The sequence below is a fragment of the Schistocerca piceifrons genome, chromosome 2 (genome assembly GCF_021461385.2).
Source record: "Schistocerca piceifrons isolate TAMUIC-IGC-003096 chromosome 2, iqSchPice1.1, whole genome shotgun sequence".
Taxonomy (NCBI): Eukaryota; Metazoa; Arthropoda; class Insecta; order Orthoptera; family Acrididae; genus Schistocerca; species Schistocerca piceifrons.
The window spans coordinates 509,574,909-509,599,017 of NC_060139.1; the positions used below are offsets into that span (position 1 = coordinate 509,574,909).

Below are 24,109 nucleotides of genomic sequence, written 5' to 3' on the forward strand. Positions count from 1 at the left end.
AATGACTTCCATACCAAATCGCGTATCATATCTGCCACACTCTCTCCCCTATTACGTGATAATACAAAACGTGCCGGCCTTTTTTGCACCCTTTCGATGTCCTCTGTCAATCGCACCTGGTAAGGATCCCACACCGCGCAGCTATATTCTAACAGAGGACGAACGAGTGTAGTGTAAGCTGTCTCTTTAGTGGACTTGTTGCATCTTCTAAGTGTCCTGCCAATGAAACGCAACCTTTGGCTCACCTTCCCCACAATATCATCTATGTGGCCTTTCCAACTGAAGTTGTTCGTAATTTTTACACCCAGGTACTTAGTTGAATTGACAGCCTTGAGAATTGTACTATTTATCGAGTAATCGAATTCCAACGGATTTCTTTTGGAACTCATGTGGATCACCTCACACTTTTCGTTATTTAGCGTCAACTGCCACCTGCCACACCATACAGCAATCTTTTCTAAATCGCTTTGCAACTGATACTGGTCTTCGGATGACCTTACTTGACGGTAAATTACAGCATCATCTGCGAACAACCTAAGATAACTGCTCAGATTGTCACCCAGGTCATTTCTATAGATCAGGAACAGCAGAGGTCCCAGGACGCTTCCCTGGGGAACACCTGATATTACTTCAGTTTTACTCGATGATTTGCCGTCTATTACTACGAACTGCGACCTTCCTGACAGGAAATCACGAATCCAGTCGCACAACTGAGACGATACCCCATAGGCCCGCAGCTTGATTAGAAGTCGCTTGTGAGGAACGGTGTCAAAAGCTTTCCGGAAATCTAGAAATACGGAATCAACTTGAGATCCCCTGTCGATAGCGGCCATCACTTCGTGCGAAGAAGGAGCTAGCTGCGTTGCACAAGAACGATGTTTTCTGAAACCATGCTGATTACGTATCAATAGATCGTTTCCTTCGAGGTGATTCATAATGTTTGAATACAGTATATGCTCCAAAACCCTACTGCAATCCGACGTCAATATCACTATCATCTATGGTTTCGGCTCTTGAGAAAAAATGGACTGCCATTCCTCCACAGACACCTCACTGAAAGTGTCCCCAGCGAGCTCAAGCTGTCTTAAAGGCCACTAAAAGATGTCCGGATAGTTTTGACGAGATTGTGTGTACACTAATGACCAATTTGCTTTAATCTCTTTGACAGAAAAAGTGTCTTTTCGTTAATACCTCATGCCTCTCATAAACAGTGCCTTTCGACTTGATACGTATCATTGCAGCCACCTGAGCCCGCAGAGCCATGGACTGGAGTGAGAGACGCCACCAAGGAAGGCAATGTGGCACCTCAGGTCAGTGATACCACGCGGCAGTACATGGGGGATGAAGACTGTCTCTTCCTCAACGTCTACACACCTCAGGTCTGTGTGCTGTATTTTAATCCCGATCATTTAGCGCGGGTGCCTCTCCTGTTTAATGTGCAGGTCTGATTACTTTCTGCTGCAGATGCCGAGTGATAGCAGCAGCGCCCTGACACCGGTGATGGTGTGGATCCATGGCGGCGGATGCACGGTCGGCTCTGGGAACACCGACATGTACGGTCCTGACTACCTGCTCGAGCACGGTGTCGTCGTGGTCACGTTCAACTACCGTCTCGGCGTCCTGGGTGCGTGGACACTAACTTCAAGATTAAAACAATCACTTAATTTAATCCAGTGTGTCGGTGTTTCTTCCGTGACTCTGTTGTCTTTGTAAAATAAAGAACAACTGCCTTCGGTCACAATCTTGATTTTATTTCAATGCACGATGCGTTTCAAGCCTTGGGGGTCCATCTTCAGGTGCTTTGCCTGTTTGTATCAGTTTTTTTTCTAATTTAGGTTAATTCTGGTCCCGCTAAGATTACATTGGTATATTACAGAGTGGCACATTGTTGTACATCTTCATCTACATGATTACTCTGCAATTCACATTTAAGTGCTTGGCAGAGGGTTCATCGAACCACAATCATACTATCCCTCTACCATTCCATTCCCGAACAGCGCACGGGAAAAAGAACACCTAAACCTTTCTGTTCGAGCTCTGATTTCTCTTATTTTATCTTGATGATCATTCCTACCTATGTAGGTTGGGCTCAACAAAATATTTTCGGATTCGGAAGAGGAAGTTGGTGACTGAAATTTCGTACATAGATCTCGCCGCGACCAAAAACGTCTTTGCTTTAATGACTTCCATACCAAATCGCGTATCATATCTGCCACACTCTCTCCCCTATTACATGATAATACAAAACGAGCTGCCCTTTTTTGCACCCTTTCGATGTCCTCCGTCAATCCCACCTGGTAAGGATCCGACACCACGCAGCTATATTCTAACAGAGGACGAACGAGTGTAGTGTATGCTGTCTCTTTAGTGGACTTGTTGCATCTTCTAAGTGTCCTGGTAATGAAACGGAACCTTTGGCTCGCCTTCCTCAGAATATTAGCTATGTGGTCTTTCCAATTGAAGTTGAATTGTCAGCCCTGAGAGTTGTACTATTTATCGAGTAATCGAATTCCAACGGATTTCTTTTGGAACTCATGTGGATCACCTCAAACTTTTCGTTATTTAGCGTCAACTGCCTCCTGCCACACCATACAGCAATCTTTTCTAAATCGCTTTGCAACTAATACTGGTCTTCGGATGACCTTACTAGACGGTAAATTACAGCATCATCTGCGAACAACCTAAGATAACTGCTCAGATTGTCACCCAGGTCATTTCTATAGATCAGGAACAGCAGAGGTCCCAGGACGCTTCCCTGGGGAACACCTGATATTACTTCAGTTTTACTCGATGATTTGCCGTCTATTACTACGAACTGCGACCTTCCTGACAGGAAATCACGAATCCAGTCGCACAACTGAGACGATACCCCATAGGCCCGCAGCTTGATTAGAAGTCGCTTGTGAGGAACGGTGTCAAAAGCTTTCCGGTAATCTAGAAGTACGGAATCAACTTGAGATCCCCTGTCGATAGCGGCCATTACTTCGTGCGAATAAAGAGCTAGCTGCGTTGCACAAAAACGATGTTTTCTGAAACCATGCTGATTACGTATCAATAGATCGTTTCCTTCGAGGTGATTCATAATGTTTGAATACAGTATATGCTCCAAGACCCTACCGCAAACCGACGTCAGCGATATAAGTTTAAACATTACACGTACTGTACTTCAAGATCATGGATCCACAACTGGAGCCAGTCAGTTATATTTTGATTCGTGTTTGTTTTATAAACTTATATTCACAAAGTGCCACTCTGTAATATAACAATGTAATCTTACCAGCATTACAATTAACCTAAATTTGAGAAAAAGTTATAGGCTGTCAAAGCACTTGAAGATATGCATATACCAATGCATCCTCCACTGAAATAAAATTACGACTGTGATTAAGGATGATTGTTCTTTAATTTATAAAAAAATAGGCACTATTAGCGAAGTTAATTTTCACACCAGTGAAAGAACAACGCTAAGGTGTTGCAACACCGCAGAAACAGCAAAACGAGTAAGTGCGTACACTCTTTGTTCTATGTGTCGTTCAATACGTGTTTCTTACAGTTAGATTTCAGATAGTATATGCGTCACTCATTTTGTCCTTTTATTGCAACGCCCTTGTAACTTAGGTTCATATGCAATGATTCTAGACAGAAAATTCATGTCCTACGCTGTTTCTGTTATTTGGAAATGGCTACAAGCTCTTAATTGTGTATCACGTCCTACTGCCTACCTGAATTCCTATGTTGTCGCTGGTCACTGTTATACAATAAGTGATTCTGCTTTCCATCGGATCTATCATATGTTGACGATAAAATTCGTTTCTACTGCTGAAATATACTGCGTATGTCCAAAGAGGAGTGAGGTTGCACATTACTTCATCCCAGAAACATCTCGCGAAATAACGAAAGGAAAATCACAGGAACTGTAGCTCTTATAGAGGCTTAGCGACTGTCGTTCTTCTTTCGAATTATTCGCGAATGGGACAGTAAAGGCGAGAACTGATAGTTGTACTAGAGGTTCCCGTTGTAACACCAAAAGACGACACAAGGATCACAAATGTAGAAGTAATTATGCCCGATAAAAAGTTCGACATATCGAAGACGGCTTTCAAAAGTTATGATTTTCCACCTTGGCTTTATTACAATCACCGTCATTTAATTCATACCATCACCTGATACCGGTGAAGTACTATTTTCAGGTGCTTGCTTATGTCTTTGAAATTTTACATACTCACCCAATGTTGCTCTATACAGTGTACTACTGTGATTTAAATACACTCCTCGAAATGGAAAAAAGAACACATTGACACCGGTGTGTCAGACCCACCATACTTGCTCCGGACACTGCGAGAGGGCTGTACAAGCAATGATCACACGCACGGCACAGCGGACACACCAGGAACCGCGGTGTTGGCCGTCGAATGGCGCTAGCTGCGCAGCATTTGTGCACCGCCGCCGGCAGTGTCAGCCAGTTTGCCGTGGCATACGGAGCTCCATCGCAGTCTTTAACACTGGTAGCATGCCGCGACAGCGTGGACGTGAACCGTATGTGCAGTTGACGGACTTTGAGCGAGGGCGTATAGTGGGCATGCGGGAGGCCGGGTGGACGTACCGCCGAATTGCTCAACACGTGGGGCGTGAGGTCTCCACAGTACATCGGTGTTATCGCCAGTGGTCGGCGGAAGGTGCACGTGCCCGTCGACCTGGGACCGGACCGCAGCGACGCACGGATGCACGCCAAGACCGTAGGATCCTACGCAGTGCCGTAGGGGACCGCACCGCCACTTCCCAGCAAATTAGGGACACTGTTGCTCCTGGGGTATCGGCGAGGACCATTCGCAACCGTCTCCATGAAGCTGGGCTACGGTCCCGCACACCGTTAGGCCGTCTTCCGCTCACGCCCCAACATCGTGCAGCCCGCCTCCAGTGGTGTCGCGACAGGCGTGAATGGAGGGACGAATGGAGACGTGTCGTCTTCAGCGATGAGAGTCGCTTCTGCCTTGGTGCCAATGATGGTCGTATGCGTGTTTGGCGCTGTGCAGGTGAGCGCCACAATCAGGACTGCATACGACCGAGGCACACAGGGCCAACACCCGGCATCATGGTGTGGGGAGCGATCTCCTACACTGGCCGTACACCACTGTTGATCGTCGAGGGAACAGTGAATAGTGCACGGTACATCCAAACCGTCATCGAACCCATCGTTCTACCATTCCTAGACCGGCAAGGGAACGTGCTGTTCCAACAGGACAATGCACGTCCGCATGTATCCCGTGCCACCCAACGTGCTCTAGAAGGTGTAAGTCAACTACCCTGGCCAGCAAGATCTCCGGATCTGTCCCCCATTGAGCATGTTTGGGACTGGATGAAGCGTCGTCTCACGCGGTCTGCACGTCCAGCACGAACGCTGGTCCAACTGAGGCGCCAGGTGGAAATGGCATGGCAAGCCGTTCCACAGGACTACATCCAGCATCTCTACGATCGTCTCCATGGGAGAATAGCAGCCTGCATTGCTGCGAACGGTGGATATACACTGTACTAGTGCCGACATTGTGCATGCTCTGTTGCCTGTGTCTATGTGCCTGTGGTTCTGTCAGTGTGATCATGTGATGTATCTGACCCCAGGAATGTGTCAATAAAGTTTCCCCTTCCTGGGACAATGAATTCACGGTGTTCTTATTTCAATTTCCAGGAGTGTATACAGCTGCTGTTGTAGCCTTTATTGCTGGTGATAACAGTCTCTAGATAACTGAAGCTCGTCACCTGCTCGATTGACACAGCACATACTTCTACATTACATGGCACAGCTGCTTATGATAATACCAAACTCTAAGATTTTTCGATGAGAGTTTCATTTTATATTGCTTAGCTGTTTTATCAAACTGCTGAAGTAATCTTTGTAAATTATCCTCACTATTTATCAGTACATCTTCATCAGCATAACATATGATATTCCCCACATTATTTCCTATTTTATATCCCAGTTTTTTTCACATGTCATCAGTCATATGGTCCATTATTAAGTTGAACAGGAGTGGGCTTAATGAGTCTCCTTGTCTAATTCTTTTAGATAATTTATCTGTGAATCCTTCGTGTGTTTTAGTTCAGGTTTTATTACCTGAATATTTATATATCTTGCATGATTTTCACGAAACCATTGATACACTCTTGTCGATTAAAGATTGAGTTAAACCCCTTTTGTAATATTATCAAAGACTTTTGAAAAGTGAACAAAGCACATATTGGCAGGGTTATTAAACTCCATGGACTTTTCCACAATCTGTCTTAAAGCTATAAGGATTTAACCATTGAGGTGAAAAATCAAGCGATAAACGCAGTAAGAGTAGCCGAATACCTGCAAAAAATGCTGTATGGAGGAACAAATATATGACAACTGACAGAAAATGAAAATATATAAAACAATGATGCATCCTGTTTTGACATATAGCGCAGAACCTAAAGTAGAAACGAAAAAGATACAAGATAACGGTAGTGGCTCTAAGAAGTAACCATGTGAACACCAGATACAAATAAATGTATGGAGACAAGGAAAAAAAAATTGGAAGGACCGTGTGGAAAGGCTGGATCCAACAAGACGAGCTAAGATTTTCAAGAATGGACGACAGCAAGGGAAACCCAGGCGAGAACAACATTCCATACTCACCAACCATTTGATACTATGATATAGTGACACAACTACGAAAAAGTTCGTGGTATACCACGTATAACTTTTATCCCCACTGGTGAACTGATGTAATTACTGAAGACCCATCGAGTGATGTAGACCTAAATTTACGTGTGCCCCAAGAAAGTGTTTTATGACCATTTCTTTTCATGTTTTATATTAGTGACCTCGCAGTCAACGCCCTTGCCTAGTTGAATACACTGGTTCACGTCAAATCATCGAAGTTAAGCAACGTTGGGCGGGCTGGTATTTGAATGCCAAGCGCCGTTGGCAGCTTTCCCTTTGTCTCTGTGGAACTGGGAGGAGAGGTGGTGGCAAATATTTCCTGATCGGAAGGCTTTTCACCAATGCCCTGGATCAAATTGTAAACATATACGCAGTGTCTCTTTGAACGAACGCATGTGACAATTGAAAGCAATCCTTTCGTCGGCTGTATACGTTCAATCGGCTGGGCTCTAGAAGCTACTGGACAGGGATAGCCTCTGTGCCGGCACCGAGTTTCGCCCTCTCCTTTCTCTCATCATCACACGACGCAAACATGACACGACACCAAACACACGCCCATTCCAGTCATCTACACACTCAGATACACTTTAACACACGACTCTCACACTTCACGAAGGAAAGATGCCACTGTACGCCCCGGATAGGGAAAACGTGCTCCTCGAGCTCTCCCAGGCAGTCGTGCCATATGACTTTACTTTCGTATGATTTTCCAGACAACATTAATAATAATCTCAGACTTTCTGTAGATGATACAGTTATCGACAACTAAATGCTGTCCGAACAAGTGCAGAAATATTCTGTCAACTTTTGATGAGATTTCAAAGTGGTGCGAATATTGGCAAGTTGGATTAAATGTTCAGAAAAGTGAAATTTTGCACTTCATCAAACGAATAAACGTTGTATTGTATGACGACAATATCAGTGAATATAGGTTCAGTCGTAGATAAAGAAACCGGAAGTCTTCGAAGGAGATTGTGTGAGAAACACTCGTACGATCTACATCTACATATGCATCTACATGGATACTCTGGAAATCACATTTAAGTGCCTGGCAGAGGGTTCATCGAAACACCTTCACAATTCTCTATTATTCCAATCTCGTATAGCACGCGGAAAGAATGAACACTTACATCTTTCCGTACGAGTTCTGATTTCCTTATTTTATCGTAGTGATCGTTCCGCCCTATGTAGGTCGGTGTCAACAAAATATTTTCGCATTCGAAGGAGAATTCCTAGAATATTGCTGAAGTGTATTGGAGCCTTACCAAATAGGACTAGCAAGGGATATTGAACGCATACAAAGAGGAGCAGCGAGTGGCGAGAGATTTGTTTGATGCAAGTATTCACATGAGGACAGGTAAAAACTATACCGCGAAAGCCTACTTAGAATGTTTCAAGAACCAAATCTAAGTGATGAATCTAGGAGTATACAACAAACCCGACGAATAGCTACCCAAGGTATTCTTAGGACAAGATTAGAGTAATTACAGCACGGACGGAGGCGCTTAAGTAATCACTCTTCCCATACGCCATGCTTGAATGGGACATGAAGAAGCCCTACTCGTGAACTGGGAAGTACTCTCTACCATGCACTTCACAATGGTTTGATAGTATGCATGTCGATGAATATTTAAGTAATGCGGAATTGACTACTAGATGACAGTATAACACGGAAGCGTGTGTTTGCGCGTGTGTGTGTGTGTGTGTGTGGAGGGGAGGGGAGTTACTGTGTTGTCACTCCAAAAGCAGTAACAGTACAGTGTGTTGGGCAGGACTTGGAACTGAGCAACGAATCCAACAGGAATACTTCAAACCTTGTAAAGCTGGAGACTACACCCTGTGGCAAACCAATAGAAGGGTTTAGGCCTGGTGAATGCTTGAGTAACAGTACTTGCCGTCATGAATAGTGGCAACCGTGATGTGCCGAGAAAGTTGCGTCAACGGTAGTTTTTATGGTTAGGATGGGTCCTCTTACTGCACTTGAGAAATCGCTAAACGCGGAATGATATGTACACATGTTACAACATTGTGTACTTTGTAGAGCAGTGAAACAATTCTGAGACGATGACTGTATCAGCATAACAGCGCCCTCTGTCATAAATCAGCATCTGTGAGGCAGTGGTTCGTGGTAGTAAAATTCCTGAAATGGACGGACCTGCCCAGAGTCTCAACCTGTACCCAAAGGAATACCTTCGACGTAAGTGACATCGTCGACTTCGCTCCAGAAGGAAGTGTTCAACATCACTACCCTGCATGTTATCAACTTTTGAGGTAGACTGGGCTGCCATTCCTCAGCAGACATTCAGACAATTAATTGAAAGTGCCGCCGCCTAAATTCAGACCGCCATAAAGGCGAAGGGCGGACATACTCCGTATTAATGTCCAGGCACTTTTATCAGCTGGTGTTTTTGAATAACACGAGTAGATACATTCTATACACCGGCATAGGATGTCCATTTAAAATTATGAGGTTATGAGGAAGCACTTGAAAATGACAAGTCGGTGAGTACAGTTGATCTTGTGAAAAAGATGTGATTGTAATAGGTGGAAAAAGAAATTGTCTTTTAACGAATATCTAGTTGTGGCGCCCGACATGCAAGAACTTACTGTCGAAATTTATTAAAAACACGAAACTATTTTGTGTACCGAGGTATCGTCGTAACAGATATGGGTTTTCAAACATAACGTTCAATATACTGCAGAAATAGTCGGCCGATGTACTGACTGTGAAACTTCTCTGCAATGTAGCCTGCTGTGCTATGTGTGACACTAGTTGAAATGGACCACTATATTTCGTTTTTGTTTATTTAACTGAAAAAAGTGGAGATAATCTTCCGGTGCATTGAAGGTGCTTGAGATGAATAGTGGGACTCAATTTGTGTACTCTTGCTTAACCGTATATTCAGACTGGTTTTACATTAAGTCTTTCTCCGCGTAACACTTTGGTTGTTATGCAGGTTTCATGAGCACCGGTGATTCGGTTGTGACCGGCAACATGGGATTCAAAGATCATGTTATGGCGCTCCGCTGGGTCAAGGACAATATTTCTGCCTTCGGTGGAGACACCGACAACATCACGATATTCGGCGAGAGCGCTGGCAGCAGGGCGTGTCATCTGCTCGTCCTGTCGCCGCTGGCCAAAGGTAAGAAAGAGATCTGGCTCACTGCTTCGCGAATACTCTGTAGGATTTAGCGTCATTGCTGGTCTTGAACGCATTTGCAGTTGTGAACTTGCTTTACGTCGTAGGTGTTTCAAAGAACTTAAACGCAACAGTATATTTTACAACATTTCCAATGAATAAGTACATAACAAGGTCAATCACTATGAAGTGTGTCACGAATTTTTGATTGCCGCAATGGTTGTATGCGACAGCTGCACACAACCGCTTTGCAAGCATTGCGTAAATATTTCAATGGTTCAACTGGCTATGAGAACTATGGGACTTAACTTTTGAGGTCATCAGTCCCCTAGAACTTAGAACTACTTAAACCTTACCAACCTAAGGACATCACACACATCCATGCCCGAGGCAGGATTCGAACCTGCGAACGTAGCGGTCGCGCGGTTCCAGACTGGAGCGCCGGCCACCTCGGCCGGCACGTAAGTACTGCGTATATCTGGTCGTTACATAATGTACTCCAGAAAGATGTCTACAGCATAAATAGTGCGAGAAATCGTCGTGCTGTCTCCTACGTCCTCTCCTCCATCACTTTAATCATAAATTTTCGGCACACTTTCCATTTTTTCTTCACCAGTTAAAATTTGGTCTGTTTTACTGTTTTCCTCATTCAGCCAGTTACCAACCATTCCTTAACGCTTTTCTTATTGTGCTTGTCCTTTGGTAACTTTTTTATAACTACGGTACTGCGATGTATATTCATCTACACACATGCACTCTTGTCCACTTAAGTAAGTGCATGTGAACAATGGCCGGAACCAGAGGTCACACCTGGGACGACTGACGTTAAATATTCATGTCTTTTGTCATGTAACTAAGTCAGAATTAAAGTTCCTGTCTTATAGCTATGGAAACATCCTCGCTTCACTCGTAACTCGAGGACGCAAGTAGATAAAAATGCGAGTAAATAAGTAATGTGAGGAAGATAACATTACTAGCAAGCTACAAAAACATATCCGTTTGCAAATATTGTTACAGGGGATTGTATTTTAGGTACTTATTTCGTAGTGACTGATCCTGCTTTATATGTACGTACTTAGGAACTAAGTTTTCTATGAGACTGCATATATATTTGGATTTAAGAAAATAAAGCGTATCTGTTTACACTTAATTTCAGACACATTCAATGATTCGACACCCATATGTGCAACGAGTGAGCGCATTAGCGTGAGTCTAGAGTATTTCAGTAGGCTGACTCGTGACAAGGCACTGACAGTTTTCTGTTATTTGAACTACACAACCATGAATAGTACAGTGAAACCAGATATTATCGTCTTGTACAGCACTACACTATATTCTAGAGAATATTAACCAGGGATGCATCTTATTACGCATCACCAGATTATTGTCCACGGTTCGTCGAATAATATAAGCAATGGAAAACTGTAAACCCGTTTTCAGTATCGTTCCATAATCACGATGATATTTTGCTGTAGGAATACAGCTCTGGTGTCCTTATTCTCCAGAGTAAGCGGGACGAGCAGCATAGAGATCGTCCACATCAGGTGATGTACATTACTGACATTACTTCCTTATTAGAATTTACAAAGGCCAACGTACGGCCCCTTCAAAACAGAGACATTATCAGCCGGCAGCGTCGACACTTCCGTATTTCGCCATCACACTGTCACAGTATCCCTCTTCTTAATTTACTGTCAAACATAGTTGTCCTTTATTCAAGATTTTCTGTTCGAGAGTGCGTTATTTAACAGACATTATTGTCTTAATTTAATTTGTTTTTCTCGACAAAGATTATGTTGTCTTTTACTTACAACTGAGGAAAATATTGTAACCTGTTTGTGTTTGTCTTTCGTTTCAGACGGTTACAAGAAATGCTATCATGAGACAATATACTTCTGAGCGCCGTTACAAGAAATGATATCCTGGTACAATATGTTTCTGAGCGCCTATATTAAGTGAGATCTGCTTTCGCAGGACAGAGCGAATCAGATTGTGGAAAGGAGCCAAGATCATTTACTGTTGCTTACACAAGAACACACAACTTTCTTCATCGAAAACCAATACACAGCTTTCTCTTTAAAACAATAAGGATGAACTCACGGCTGAGTGCCCAAGTAACATCTCAATAATAAGGACTAAATAATTCCTTTTAAAAATCAAGGATTTAGAAAAACGGTTAAAGGCCTTACTTAAGTAAAATTAAAATATGTTCTTGGCTAAAGGACCAAATAATGTATTAGATCTGCAAAGGAAATTTTTAAAAGGCAAGCATTTACCACTTTCGGCTAAAAGCCATAATAAGGAAAATGTAAATTAATTCCTCGGCTGGAAGCCCAATAATATTTCAGCATAATGAAGGGGAACCTTTAAAGACAAGCATTTACACAGGATAACAAAAATCCATCTTAAGAAAACTTGAAATATCTTGCTGGCTGAAGGCCCAAACAATTATTCAAAATAATTAAAGACAAACCTTAAGATAAGCATTTACACAGGATTCAAGATAATTAAAGAGAAACTCTACAGACAGGAATTTACACATTACATCTGAAAGCCACAGATTTTAAAACAAACGCAGCTTAAGGCCTAAATACAGAGCAAACACGAATTGCAAATAAAACACGGCTGAAGGTGTAAAATATTTCTCATAAGGTTCGACCGAAGGCCATATATTGAACACCAACACAAACTAAATTAATACATGGCTGAAGACCTCACACAGTACTTGAGATCAAAGAAAATCACAATCCCAAACAACAGAACAATGGTGCTTAGGAGTGTTCTAAGGGTCGGCCTGGGGATGAAACTCTAACAACAGTTTAGGTGAGATAGGCAGCCAAGTGTAACACTAAATAATCGGGTGGCAGCAAGACATAGGGACGGCTGACGCACCAACTAACAACCTAATCAATTCCCTTTCACCCGACCCACGTCACGACAACCGAAAATATGAGCGAGGACGAAGATCCCAGCAGCACTACGTCTTGACGATTGGACACCAACACACCATGCGTTGCTGCTTGCAGGAACGGCCCAGGAAGCAACAACCAGTAATGAATAAAGAGATGTCACGGCAGTTGAGGTTACATGCAGGTTAAGTGATTACTCAGCTTCAGTATCCAGGTCTGGTGGGCGACGAACTATGCAGCTCTCGCAGTTAGTGCCTCACAACTCCGACTGCATGTGCACGCCACCAGCTGCCCCAGCCTGACCTCACGCCGTGGAGACTTCCTCGCTGCTCTGTCGCAACCGACCGACTGGCTACTCTGGTACGCAGACAGCATTCATCTGCTCAGCGGAAATCACAGAAGCTACATACAGTACCACGTAAACACTTGCACCAAGAACTCCAACAATCTTAAAACCAATCACCGTGGAACAACAAGGAGAAATCACAAGTCGACACACAAAGAGTTTCCATAAGTGATCGGCGACGAAATACGCGTCGTCCGATGAGACGAGCGACCGAACGACCAACCAAGGTCTTCCCCTCTCAAATTATGAGTGTAGGCAATGGTCGGGCGAGTATTGGCTGTCTGGACTGGAGCTCACTGCAGCTCCAACCCGATTCAACTCGATGTACATTTGGAACTCGAAGACACAGCAACCGGGGAACAACTGGCTCGGACCCACCTATGCAGAGGTAAATCTTGCCCATCGCCCACGACATCTCTGCACGAGGAAGGAGCCGACCCACGTCCGGCAAGATGACCCACTGACGAGGCCCAGAAATGGTCAAAAGACCAAATATATGTTGCCCAATGAAACGACCAATCGAACGACCAAGTAGCGTCGTTCCCGCTCCAGTGTCCTGTCGGACAGTGCATGTGAGTCCCCAGCGGTCGGGCGAGTACTGGCTGTGCAGACCTTACTGGAACTCCATTCCGACCGAACTTCAAACACACGACGACCCGGAAATACTAGCGGTCGCTCCAGAGATGGTACGACAGTACCCTTATCGATAAGCGCTGCTGCTGCCACTCACGGACATGCAAACCAGCAAAGTAGTGACGCCAGTAAATCGAATTAAAAGAAAAACGAGGTCACAGAACGACAAAAAACAAGATGAAGAGCAATAAACGGCATGAACGCGAGCCGCGCACGGCTCATTGATTATAAATGGGAGCTGAAATTTAATCGCTGTTAATGCTAGACTTCTTCAGTCAACCGCGACGACAACCGCCTGGTGTTGGCAGTGTCCGCCTTGTGGAAACGACAGTTCGAAGACGCTAGAAGACGGTCGTCCTGTCACACATGTTCAGTCTGAACGTCTCCCATTGGAGTGGCGTTGCACAGCCAATTCGTTGTACTGGTGATTCTAGGTCTGAAGTCACATGTGTTGCTTTAGCTATGTGATTATTCGTGATGATGCTCTTAAACTGTTAGCTGTCAGGATCACTGAAGAATGCTACTAGACCTCTATTTTTTGTCACTGTCTTGTTTCGAGTTGGTTCATGTTATCTCCTCGGGCATAGCCTCTCTCGATAGGCAATGCAATGACGAAATGTGACGCACTTACTCCATCTAACGGTGAGCCAACGATCTGCTCTCGTTGAAAGTTACACATATCTCATTTCACCCACCTCTCTTGGCTATTAGAGAATATCCAGCGCATCCCTAGAATACAGCGATCAGACATACTTTATCTGCGAACGGGAGTGATTCTCTGTGAGTGGTCACTGTTACTGCCTCAAGAAGCTGAATGTCGTTGTTTCTGATATTAAATGGTAATCCTTAGGTCAATTTTCTCAATTAGGTATCTTTGGAACCGCAGTAAAACGAAGTGCACAAATAAATTCCTGATTGCGAAGACTGGATGACGTGTGGTAGGACAGCGATACCTATTAACTGAGTCTTGAGCAGTTAAGTGACGCAGATATGATGGTCAAAGAGTGTTCACTAGGGGAACAACGGTGAGGCGATAGAAGCGCCGTTGTCATACACATGGAGCCCCTGAAAAACACTGATCTCTAAGCTGGGTAAAATTCCCTTGATCATAGCGATGACCGTCGAAAAAAGTTAGCGGAAAAAGGAACAAAGGAAAATGGGATGACTGTTTTCCGTAAGTGAATTGAACGTAAATAACAAGAAATTTTTTAAGTAAGTTGTCAGTTTCCAACGAGAAATGGCTAATTAATTCCGTGGCCCTTCAAATATGACATGTATCATGTTTCGAAACCATAGAAAAAGCATGCTTATTCAGGATAATCGGTGTTTCTAGATTATCTCTGCAGTCTGGGTCCATATTAACGCAGTATACCGGGACCTTGCTGCAACTGCAACATGTTTTGAGAGGGACGATCAGAGGTTGACTTGGTTGTTTTCCTCTTTTTTTTTACGCAAGATGCAGATATTTTAAATGAGTTAAACCTGTTGTACTTAAGTTGTTTTAGTGAGGAATAGCTGACAGATGTATTGGATACGACAACACCGCGCTTCCAGCAGTGCTCAGATAAAACACAATGATGTCATACTTTACCGAATGAACACTCTCTCTCTCTCTCTCTCTCTCTCTCTCTCTCTCACACACACACACACTCACACACACACACACACACACCGAGGGGGGGGGAGGCGATAGAAACAAAGCAGAGTGTGTGTGTGTGTGTGTGTGTGTGTGTGAGAGAGAGAGAGAGAGAGAGAGAGAGAGAGAGAGAGAGAGAGAGAAAGAGAGAGAGAGAGAGAGAGGGTGGGAGGAGGGGAGAGATTGCGGGTTTTGGTAGGTAAATGATTTTCAATAACACTGGCTGTCAAAAAAGGTGAAGCACCAGAAGAAATGGTTTTCTGTCAATCCAACTTCGTATGCATACATATCATCGGCGAGTATGTAAATGATTACTGCAGCAGTTCTCTTTGACATACAGAACTGCTACCAGAGAGCATTAGTATTGTTCGTGTTTAGTAATCTTATCAGCACTGGTGCGATACCGTAAGGGACGTGAAAAGCGATAGATGTTCAGTGAACACTGGACACAAAGAAACTGTATGCTCACGTGAGGCAGCATCATTAGAACTTGACATAGACTGAAAGGAGCGTCATTGTGAGTAATCATTTGGCAGGAACAGGAGAACTTCCTACTTTCTGGATACAATTCGACGTTTAACACAGTTACTGAACTGGGATGCAAGACGTCATAAGTGACCTTAAAGGTTGCCTACTTGCAGGAGTTGGTCTACTACCTTTCACCATGAAGGCTAGTCGTCATGCCCCTCTTCTCGGCCCTCTCCTCCCGTGTCCTCCAGTCACAGTCCCGAATTTTTTTTTTTTGGTCATCAGTCTACCGATTGGTTTGATGCGGCCCGCCACGAATTCCTTTCCTGTGCTAACATCTTCATCTCAGAGTAGCACTTGCAACCTACGATCTCAATTATTTGCTTGACGTATTCCAATCTCTGTCTTCCTCTACAGTTTTAGCCCTCTAGAGCTCCCTCTAGTACCATAGAAGTCATTCCCTCATATCTTAGCAGATATCCTATCATCCTGTCCCTTCTCCTTATCAGTGTTTTCCACATATTCCTTTCCTCTCCGATTCTGCGTAGAACCTCCTCATTCCTTACCTTATCAGTCCACCTAATTTTCAACATTCGTCTACAGCAGCACATCTCAAATGCTTCGATTCTCTTCTGTTCCGGTTTTCCCACAGTCCATGTTTCACTACCATACAATGCTGTACTCGAGACGTACATCCTCAGAAATTTCTTCCTCAAATTAATGCCGGTATTTGATATTAGTAGACTTCTCTTGGCCAGAAATGCCTTCATTGCCATAGCGAGTCTGCTTTTGATGTACTCCTTGCTCCGTCCGTCATTGGTTATTTTACTGCCTAGGTAGCAGAATTCCTTGACTTCGTTGATGTTAAGTTTCTCGCTGTTCTCATTTCTACCACTTCTCATTACCTTTGTCTTTCTCCGATTTACTCTCAAACCATACTGTGTACTCATTACACTGTTCATTCCGTTCAGCAGATCATTTAATTCTTCTTCACTTTCACTCAGGATAGCAATGTCATCAGCGAATCGTATCATTGATATCCTTTCACCTTGTATTTTAATTCCACTCCTGAACCTTTCTTTTATTTCCATCACTGCTTCCTCGATGTACAGATTGAAGAGTAGGGGCGAAAGGCTACAGCCTTGTCTTACACCCTTCTTAATACGAGCACTTCGTTCTTGATCGTCCACTCTTATTATTCCCTCTTGGTTGTTGTACATATTGTATATGACCCGTCTCTCCCTATAGCTTACCCCTACTTTTTTCAGAATCTCGAACAGCTTGCACCATTTTATATTGTCGAACGCTTTTTCCAGGTCGACAAATCCTATGAAAGTGTCTTGATTTTTCTTTAGCCTTGCTTCCATAATTAGCCGTAACGTCAGAATTGCCTCTCTCGTCCCTTTACTTTTCCTAAAGCCAAACTGATCGTCACCTAGCGCATTCTCAATTTTCTTTTCCATTCTTCTGTGTATTATTCTTGTAAGCAGCTTCGATGCATGAGTTGTTAAGCTGATTGTGCGATAATTCTCGCACTTGTCAGCTCTTGCCGTCTTCGGAATTGTGTGGATGATACTTTTCCGAAAGTCAGATGGTATATCGCCAGACTCATATATTCTACACACCAACGTGAATAGTCGTTTTGTTGCTACTTCCCCCAATGATTTTAGAAATTCTGATGGAATGTTATCTATCCCTTTTACCAGCCATTAAAACAACACACCCAATCAGTATGTACCCCATGTGGCATTTTCTCCTAAAGCCACATTCCTTAGCCAGACAGAGTTTCTGACCAAACGCATATTTCGATCTCCCAATCACAGTCCAATATTTTACTGATCATCTACACAAAACAGCCATTCGCTATGTAGTCCCCGACCCGCCATAACCGCATTGCTGAGAAGATTCCAGATAGCCTGAATTAAGTCAACAAAGAAAGTAGCCAGTCATTACGTAGCCTCAGAGTAGCGAGCTTGCCCGTAGCAAAAATAATCCAATGGACTTGAATTGACTAACTAAACAGCCAGTCAGTATATAGCACCAGAGCTGGCATCCTGGCCATGCTCAAGAGTACACTGACGGGAAATAATCATAACACCAAGAATTAGTTGTGCGATATAAACGAAAGTTGGTGGGAGTGTTACTAGATCTGAAAGATGAATATTCAAATTTCGCGCCAGTCGCATAAGAGTAACGGTAGCAGCACCAATACCAGAATACAAATAATGTTTCCTTCAAGTAGACGCTATAATGCTAGTGAGCGTTAGTTACTTTTGAGACTGAAAATGGTGATGTTAGACAAGAAGGCCTGTAAGGCGACAAAGACGCTCTTACAAATCCCTCACTTAGTTTTACGAGGTGGTGTCATAGGGTTACGAGAAGCTGTATGTCCCTTCTGCGATATTGCAGAAAGACTTGGCCGGAATGTAGCCACTGTACGTGATTGCTGGCACTGGTGGTCACTAGAATATACGGTCGCAGGAAGACCAGGCTCCAGACTGTAACGGGGTCTTCCCTGTCAGACCACCTACTCGGCGTTTGGCTGTGTTCCATTATACAGCATCCACAGCAGCAGTTTGAGCAGCATTTGGCAGCACAGTGATACAACATTCTGGTATAAATCGGTTACTACAAAGACAGCTCCGAGCCCTTAAGCGTGCATTGAACTGACCGAAAATTACCACCGACTGTAGTGGTGTCAAGTGAGAGCACATTTGGATGCAGAGTGTTGGCCTGTTGGTTTTTTTTTTTTTAAACTGATTATCCCTCGGTGCTAGAGATTGCTGCGTGTTGCTTACACGTGGGCCAGTTGAGGACCTGCGCCCACCCCATCTGCATGTTAGACGCACTGGACATGCAGCTAGAACCATCCTCTGCGGTAAAATTTCGTATGTTTATCTCATACACCATGACTGTAAATTTGTACGTCAATCTGGTGATCCGACCCATTCGGTTGCCATTCATGAACAGAATTCCTGGGAGTGTTTTCCACTCTCGAACGGCGCACGGGAAAAACGAGCACTTAATTTTTTCTATGCGAGCCCCCATTTCTCTTATTTGATCGTGAAGATAATTTCTCCCTATGTAGATGGGTGCCAACAGAATCGGAGGAGAAAACTGGTGATTGAAATTTCATGAGATGATCCCGTTGCAACGAAAAACGCGTTTGCTTTAATGATAGCCACTTCAATTCGCATATCATGTTTGTGGCAGTATCTCCCACATTTCGCGATATTGCAAAACAAGCTGCACTTTTTTGACTTATTTGCATGTCATACGTCAGTCCCACATGATGCGGATCCCACACCGCTACAGCAATACTCCAGAATAGAGCGGACAAGTGTGTTGTAAGCAGTCTCTTTAGTAGACCTGTTGCACCTTCTAAGTGTTCTGCTAATGAATCGCACTCTTTGGTTTGCTCTACCCACAACATTATCTATGTGATCACTCCAACTTAGGTTATTTGTAATTGTAATCCCAAAGTATTTAGTGGAATTTACAGCCTGAAACTTTGTGCGACTTATCGCGTAATCGAAATTTAGCGGATTTCTTTTAGTGCTCATGTGAATAACTTCACACTTTTCTTTATCCAGAGTCAATTGCCACTTTTCGCACGTGTGACAATGAGGTACTCCATGATGCTCGAACACAGTATATGTTCCAAAACCCTACTGCAAATCGACGTTAGTGATATGGGCCTGCAATTCAGTGGATTTCTCCTACTTTCCTTTTTGGGCATTGGTATGGCTTGAGCAATTTTCCAGTCTTTAGGTATGGATCTTTCTGTGAGCGAGCGGTTATATATAGCTGATTAATATGGAGCTATTGAATCAGCATATTCTGAAAGGAATCTGACTGGTATACAATCAGGACCGGAGTCCTTGCCTTTATTAAGTGATTTAAGCTGCTCCACTACACCGAGGATATCTAATTCTACTTTTCTCATCTTGTCACTTGTTCTTGATTGGAATTCAGGAATATTTACTTCGTATTCTTTGCTGAAGGAGTTTCGGAAATCTTGTTTAGTAACTCTGCTTTAGTGGCACTGTCATCAGTTCATCAATGACTTCACCGTTGTTATCGCGCAGTGAAGGAACTGGTTGCGTCTTGCCACTGGTGTGCTTTATGTATGACCAGAATCTCTTTGGGATATCTGCCAGATTCCGAGACAGAATTTCGTTGTGGAAATTATTAAAAACATCTCGCATTGAAGTACGCGTTATAATTCGAACGTCTGCAAAACTTTGCCAGTCTTGGGGATTTAGCGTTCTTTTAAATTTGGCATTCTTTTTTCGTTGCTTCTGAAACAGCGATTTGACCCATGATAAGTATCATCACTTATTAATTTTAGTGGTATATATCACTCAATCGCCATCGATACTCTCTCTTTGAAATGATTCCACGCCTTTTTACGTTTACATAATCAAATCGATAGGAGTAGACTGTCACTTAAAAAGGCGTTGAGAGCATTTTTATCAGATTTTTTAAATTCATTTACCTTGCGTTTCTTTTTTACGCTTGTGGGTGTTACGGTATTCAGCCTAGCAGCAACTGCCTAGTTGTCGCTAATACCTGTATCCGTCATGACACTCCCTATTTATCCAGGGTTATTTGTTGCCAAGCTGCTAAGAGATAAGTATGCTTTCGCAACCATTTACGCTTCGAGTGGGTTCATGAACTAATAGTTCAAAATAATTTTCTGAGAAAGCATTCAGTATAGATTCGGACGACGTTTTTACCGGCCGCCGGCTTTAAACGTATAATTTTCCAGCGGATCGAGGGTAGATTGAAGTCACCGCTGTATGAGTGGGATGCCTATTTGAAATCAGACTTAGTTTTTCTTTAAATTGTTCAGCAACTATACTTTCTGAGTCGGGGTCAGCAAAACGATCCAATTTAGTCCGATTGTCAAGTATAACATCTACCCATATTATTTCGCAGGAAATATTTATTTCAATTTCACTACAAGGTAAACTACTTGTGACGGCAATAAATGCTCCACAGCCTCTGGTGGACGTAGGTTGTAGTGTTTAGTCATAGATGAAGAGGTTTGCACAGGATAGGCTAGCGTCGAGAGGTGCATCAAACCAGTATTCTGACTGAAAACGACGACAACATCAAGAACATACAAGGGAATAGAGAGATTTATTTTGTTGCGAATTGCAGTAATGTGGAGAGACTTCTTGTGTTATGTCTTACTCGCCGTCTACTGAGAAAGTGAGTTTAGTTGCGCAACTAGTATTGAAGATCGAATATTTCCGAAGTTTTAGCAGTCGTGAATTGCGCACTGCTGTAATTGAAGTTTTATATGAACAACACCAAACAATGAGACTGCAGGTACTGTGACATGAAAGCATGCAATTTTCGTCACATCAGCCTATTCCTATTTGAAAATAACAACGCGTATCATACAACATTTTCACAGCCCTGTTGACATTAAATCCTTGTTTCGATATGTGACTCGATCCGATCCTTACTTTTCGCAGATAATACACTTATCGATTGAGCTTTACATGACAACGAAAGGCAACCAACCAGATTTCTGAGGCCTATTCTCAAAAGCTCCTTAATCAGATGACACGTTAACGCAAATTTCGACTAGGAGTGAGTGAGAGGGCTTGAGCCTCAGCCCGAAATGTAATATTAATTTGTTAGGAAATGATGTTGTTGTTCTGTATAAGCCTGTCATCTAGTTCCTAAAAAATCACTGAAAATTTTTTACGTTTTAAACCATTTCGTTTTATGTGTGTTTCTTTATCGCGCTTTATCGCGCTTCATAAATGATCACACCGCCTGGCAGCTTGGCATGGGGTACTTCTTATACGAGTTTCTGCTACTACTTCTTATCTAACCCCGTGCCCCATCACCAATTTAAATTACATTACTGGCCATTAAAATTGCTACACCAAGAAGACGTGCAGATGATAAATGGGTATTCATTGGAGAAATATATTATACTAGAACTGAGATGTGGTTACATTTTCACGCAATTTGGGTGCATGAATCCTGAGAAATCAGTACCCAGAACAAACACCTCTGGCCGTAATAACGACCTTGATACGCCTGGGCACTGAGTCAAACAGAGCTTGGATGACGTGTACAGATACAGCTGCCCATGCAGCTTTAACACGATACCACAGTTCATCAAGAGTAGTGACGGGCGTATTGTGACGAGCCAGTTGCTCGGCCACCATCGACCAGACGTTTTCAATTGGTGAGAGATCTGGAGAATTTGCTAGCCCGCCGCTGTGGCCGTGCGGTTCTAAGCGCGTTAGTTTGGAACCGCGTGACCGCTACGGTCGCAGGTTCGAATACTGCCTCGGGCATGGATGTGTGTGATGTCCTTAGGTTAGTTAGGTTTAAGTAGTTCTAAGTTCTAGGGGACTGATGACCTCAGTAGTTAAGTCCCATAGTGCCCAGAGCCATTTGAACCATTTTTTTGGAGAATTTGCTGGCCAGGGCAGCAGTCGAACATTTTCTGTGTCCATAAAGGACCTGCAACATGCGGTCGTGCACTATCCTGCTGAAATATAGGGTTTGGCAGGGATCGAATGAAGGGTAGAGCCACGGATCGTAACACATCTGAAATGTAACGTCCACTGTTCAAAGTGCCGTCAATGCGAACAAGAGGTGACCGAGACATGTAACCAATGGCACCCCATACCATCACGCCGGGTGATACACCAATATGGCGATGACAAATACACGCTTCCACTGTGCGTTCACCCCGATGTCACCAAACACGGATACGACCATAATGATGCTGTAAACAGAACCTGAATTCATCCGAAAAAATGACGTTTTGTCATTCGTGCGCCCAGGTTCGCCGTTGAGTACACCATCGCAGGCGCTCCTGCCTGTGATGCAGCGTCAAGGATAACCGTAGCCATGGTCTCCGAGCTGATAGTCCATGCTGCTGCAAACGTCGTCGAACTGTTCGTGCAGATGGTTGTTGTCTTGCAAATGTCCTCATCTGTTGACTCAGGAATCGAGACGTGGCTGCACGATCCGTTACAGCCATGCGGATAAGATGCCTGTCATCTCGACTGCTAATGATACGAGGCCGTTGGGATGCAGCACGGCGTTACGTATTACCATCCTGAACCCACCGATTCCATATTCTGCTAACAGTCATTATATCTCGACCAACGCGAGCAGAAATGTCGCGATACGATAAACCGATAGGCTACAATCCGACATTCATCAAAGTCGGAAACGTGATGGTACGCATTTCTCCTCCTTGCACGAGGCATCACAACAACGTTTCGCCAGGCAACACCGGTCAACTGCTGTTTGTGTATTAGAAATCAGTTGGAAACTTTCCTCACGTGAGCACGTTGTAGGTGTCGCCACCGGCGCCAGCCTTGTGTGAATGCTCTGAAAAACTAATCATTTGCATATCACAGCATCTTCTTGCCGTCGGTTAAATTTCGCGTCAGTAGTCCGTTATCTTCGTGGTGTAGCAAGTTTAATGGCCAGTAGTGTAGCTGTACACGAACTTCGACTGCTGAAATTGCGTAACAGAGCACTTCAGTTACTGTTATTTCGGGAGTTCGGAATAGAACCGAAAATTTATGGAGCCAGGACATACCGCTTGTCAGATGCAGCCCATCTGTGATGGTCCTAGGTTGCCGGCGCCATTCCTGTCATGAGTGCCACGCAGCTGGTTTCTGCTGTACGCTCAGTGGATGACGTGTGGCCAGCGTAACACCTCCTGCAGTCGTCACTCGTTTCGCTCAGTTTTGCAGACCGGTGAAGTTGTCTTTGAACGATGTTCTGAAGGGATGTTAATTACAGCCCATTTATCTTTTCCTCTGATTCTTTCTGCTGGTTGATGCCCATATAGAGCGTTCGAGGGGAAACAACAGGACTGGTTTCCTTTCCCATCTTTCCCCAACCCGAGCATGTGATAGGTCTCTAATGACATCACCTATGACGGGTCGTTAGCCTAATCTTCCTTGATTTTAACGAAGAGCGATGGCCAGTAAAGTGAGCTATTTCGTATATTAGCTGAAAATATAATTTCAGGCACTGTTCACACAGTAGGAAAGATTTTTCATTTGGGATCTCCCCTAGAATTTTTCATTAGTCTCGCCATATGTCTAATGTGGTACTGTAATTATTTCGGCCAGTATGTATATGTCTAATTCTGACGAATTCGTCTTTCCTTAAGTGATCATATGGAGCTTGCGATGCGCATCAAGTACTTCCTGTGATACTTCAGTTGGAGTGATCGGAAATTTACAACTACAGCAACATGATTACTCGGCAACTCACACACATGCTTTTGCACAG

At 43.7% G+C, this 24,109-nt stretch overlaps 1 protein-coding gene across 2 annotated transcripts in view; it reads left to right on the forward strand.

Moving 5' to 3' along the window:
- Positions 1-24,109, forward strand: part of LOC124777279 (esterase E4-like) — a 123,915-nt gene that overhangs the window by 50,612 nt on the left and 49,194 nt on the right. For both annotated transcript variants that reach the window (XM_047252621.1, XM_047252620.1), the window contains exons 2-4: positions 1,242-1,379; positions 1,465-1,624; positions 9,640-9,825. In XM_047252621.1, coding sequence (XP_047108577.1) covers positions 1,335-1,379; positions 1,465-1,624; positions 9,640-9,825 — 391 coding nt within the window. In that variant the 5' untranslated portion in view covers positions 1,242-1,334. The remainder of the gene's footprint in view (positions 1-1,241; positions 1,380-1,464; positions 1,625-9,639; positions 9,826-24,109) is intronic.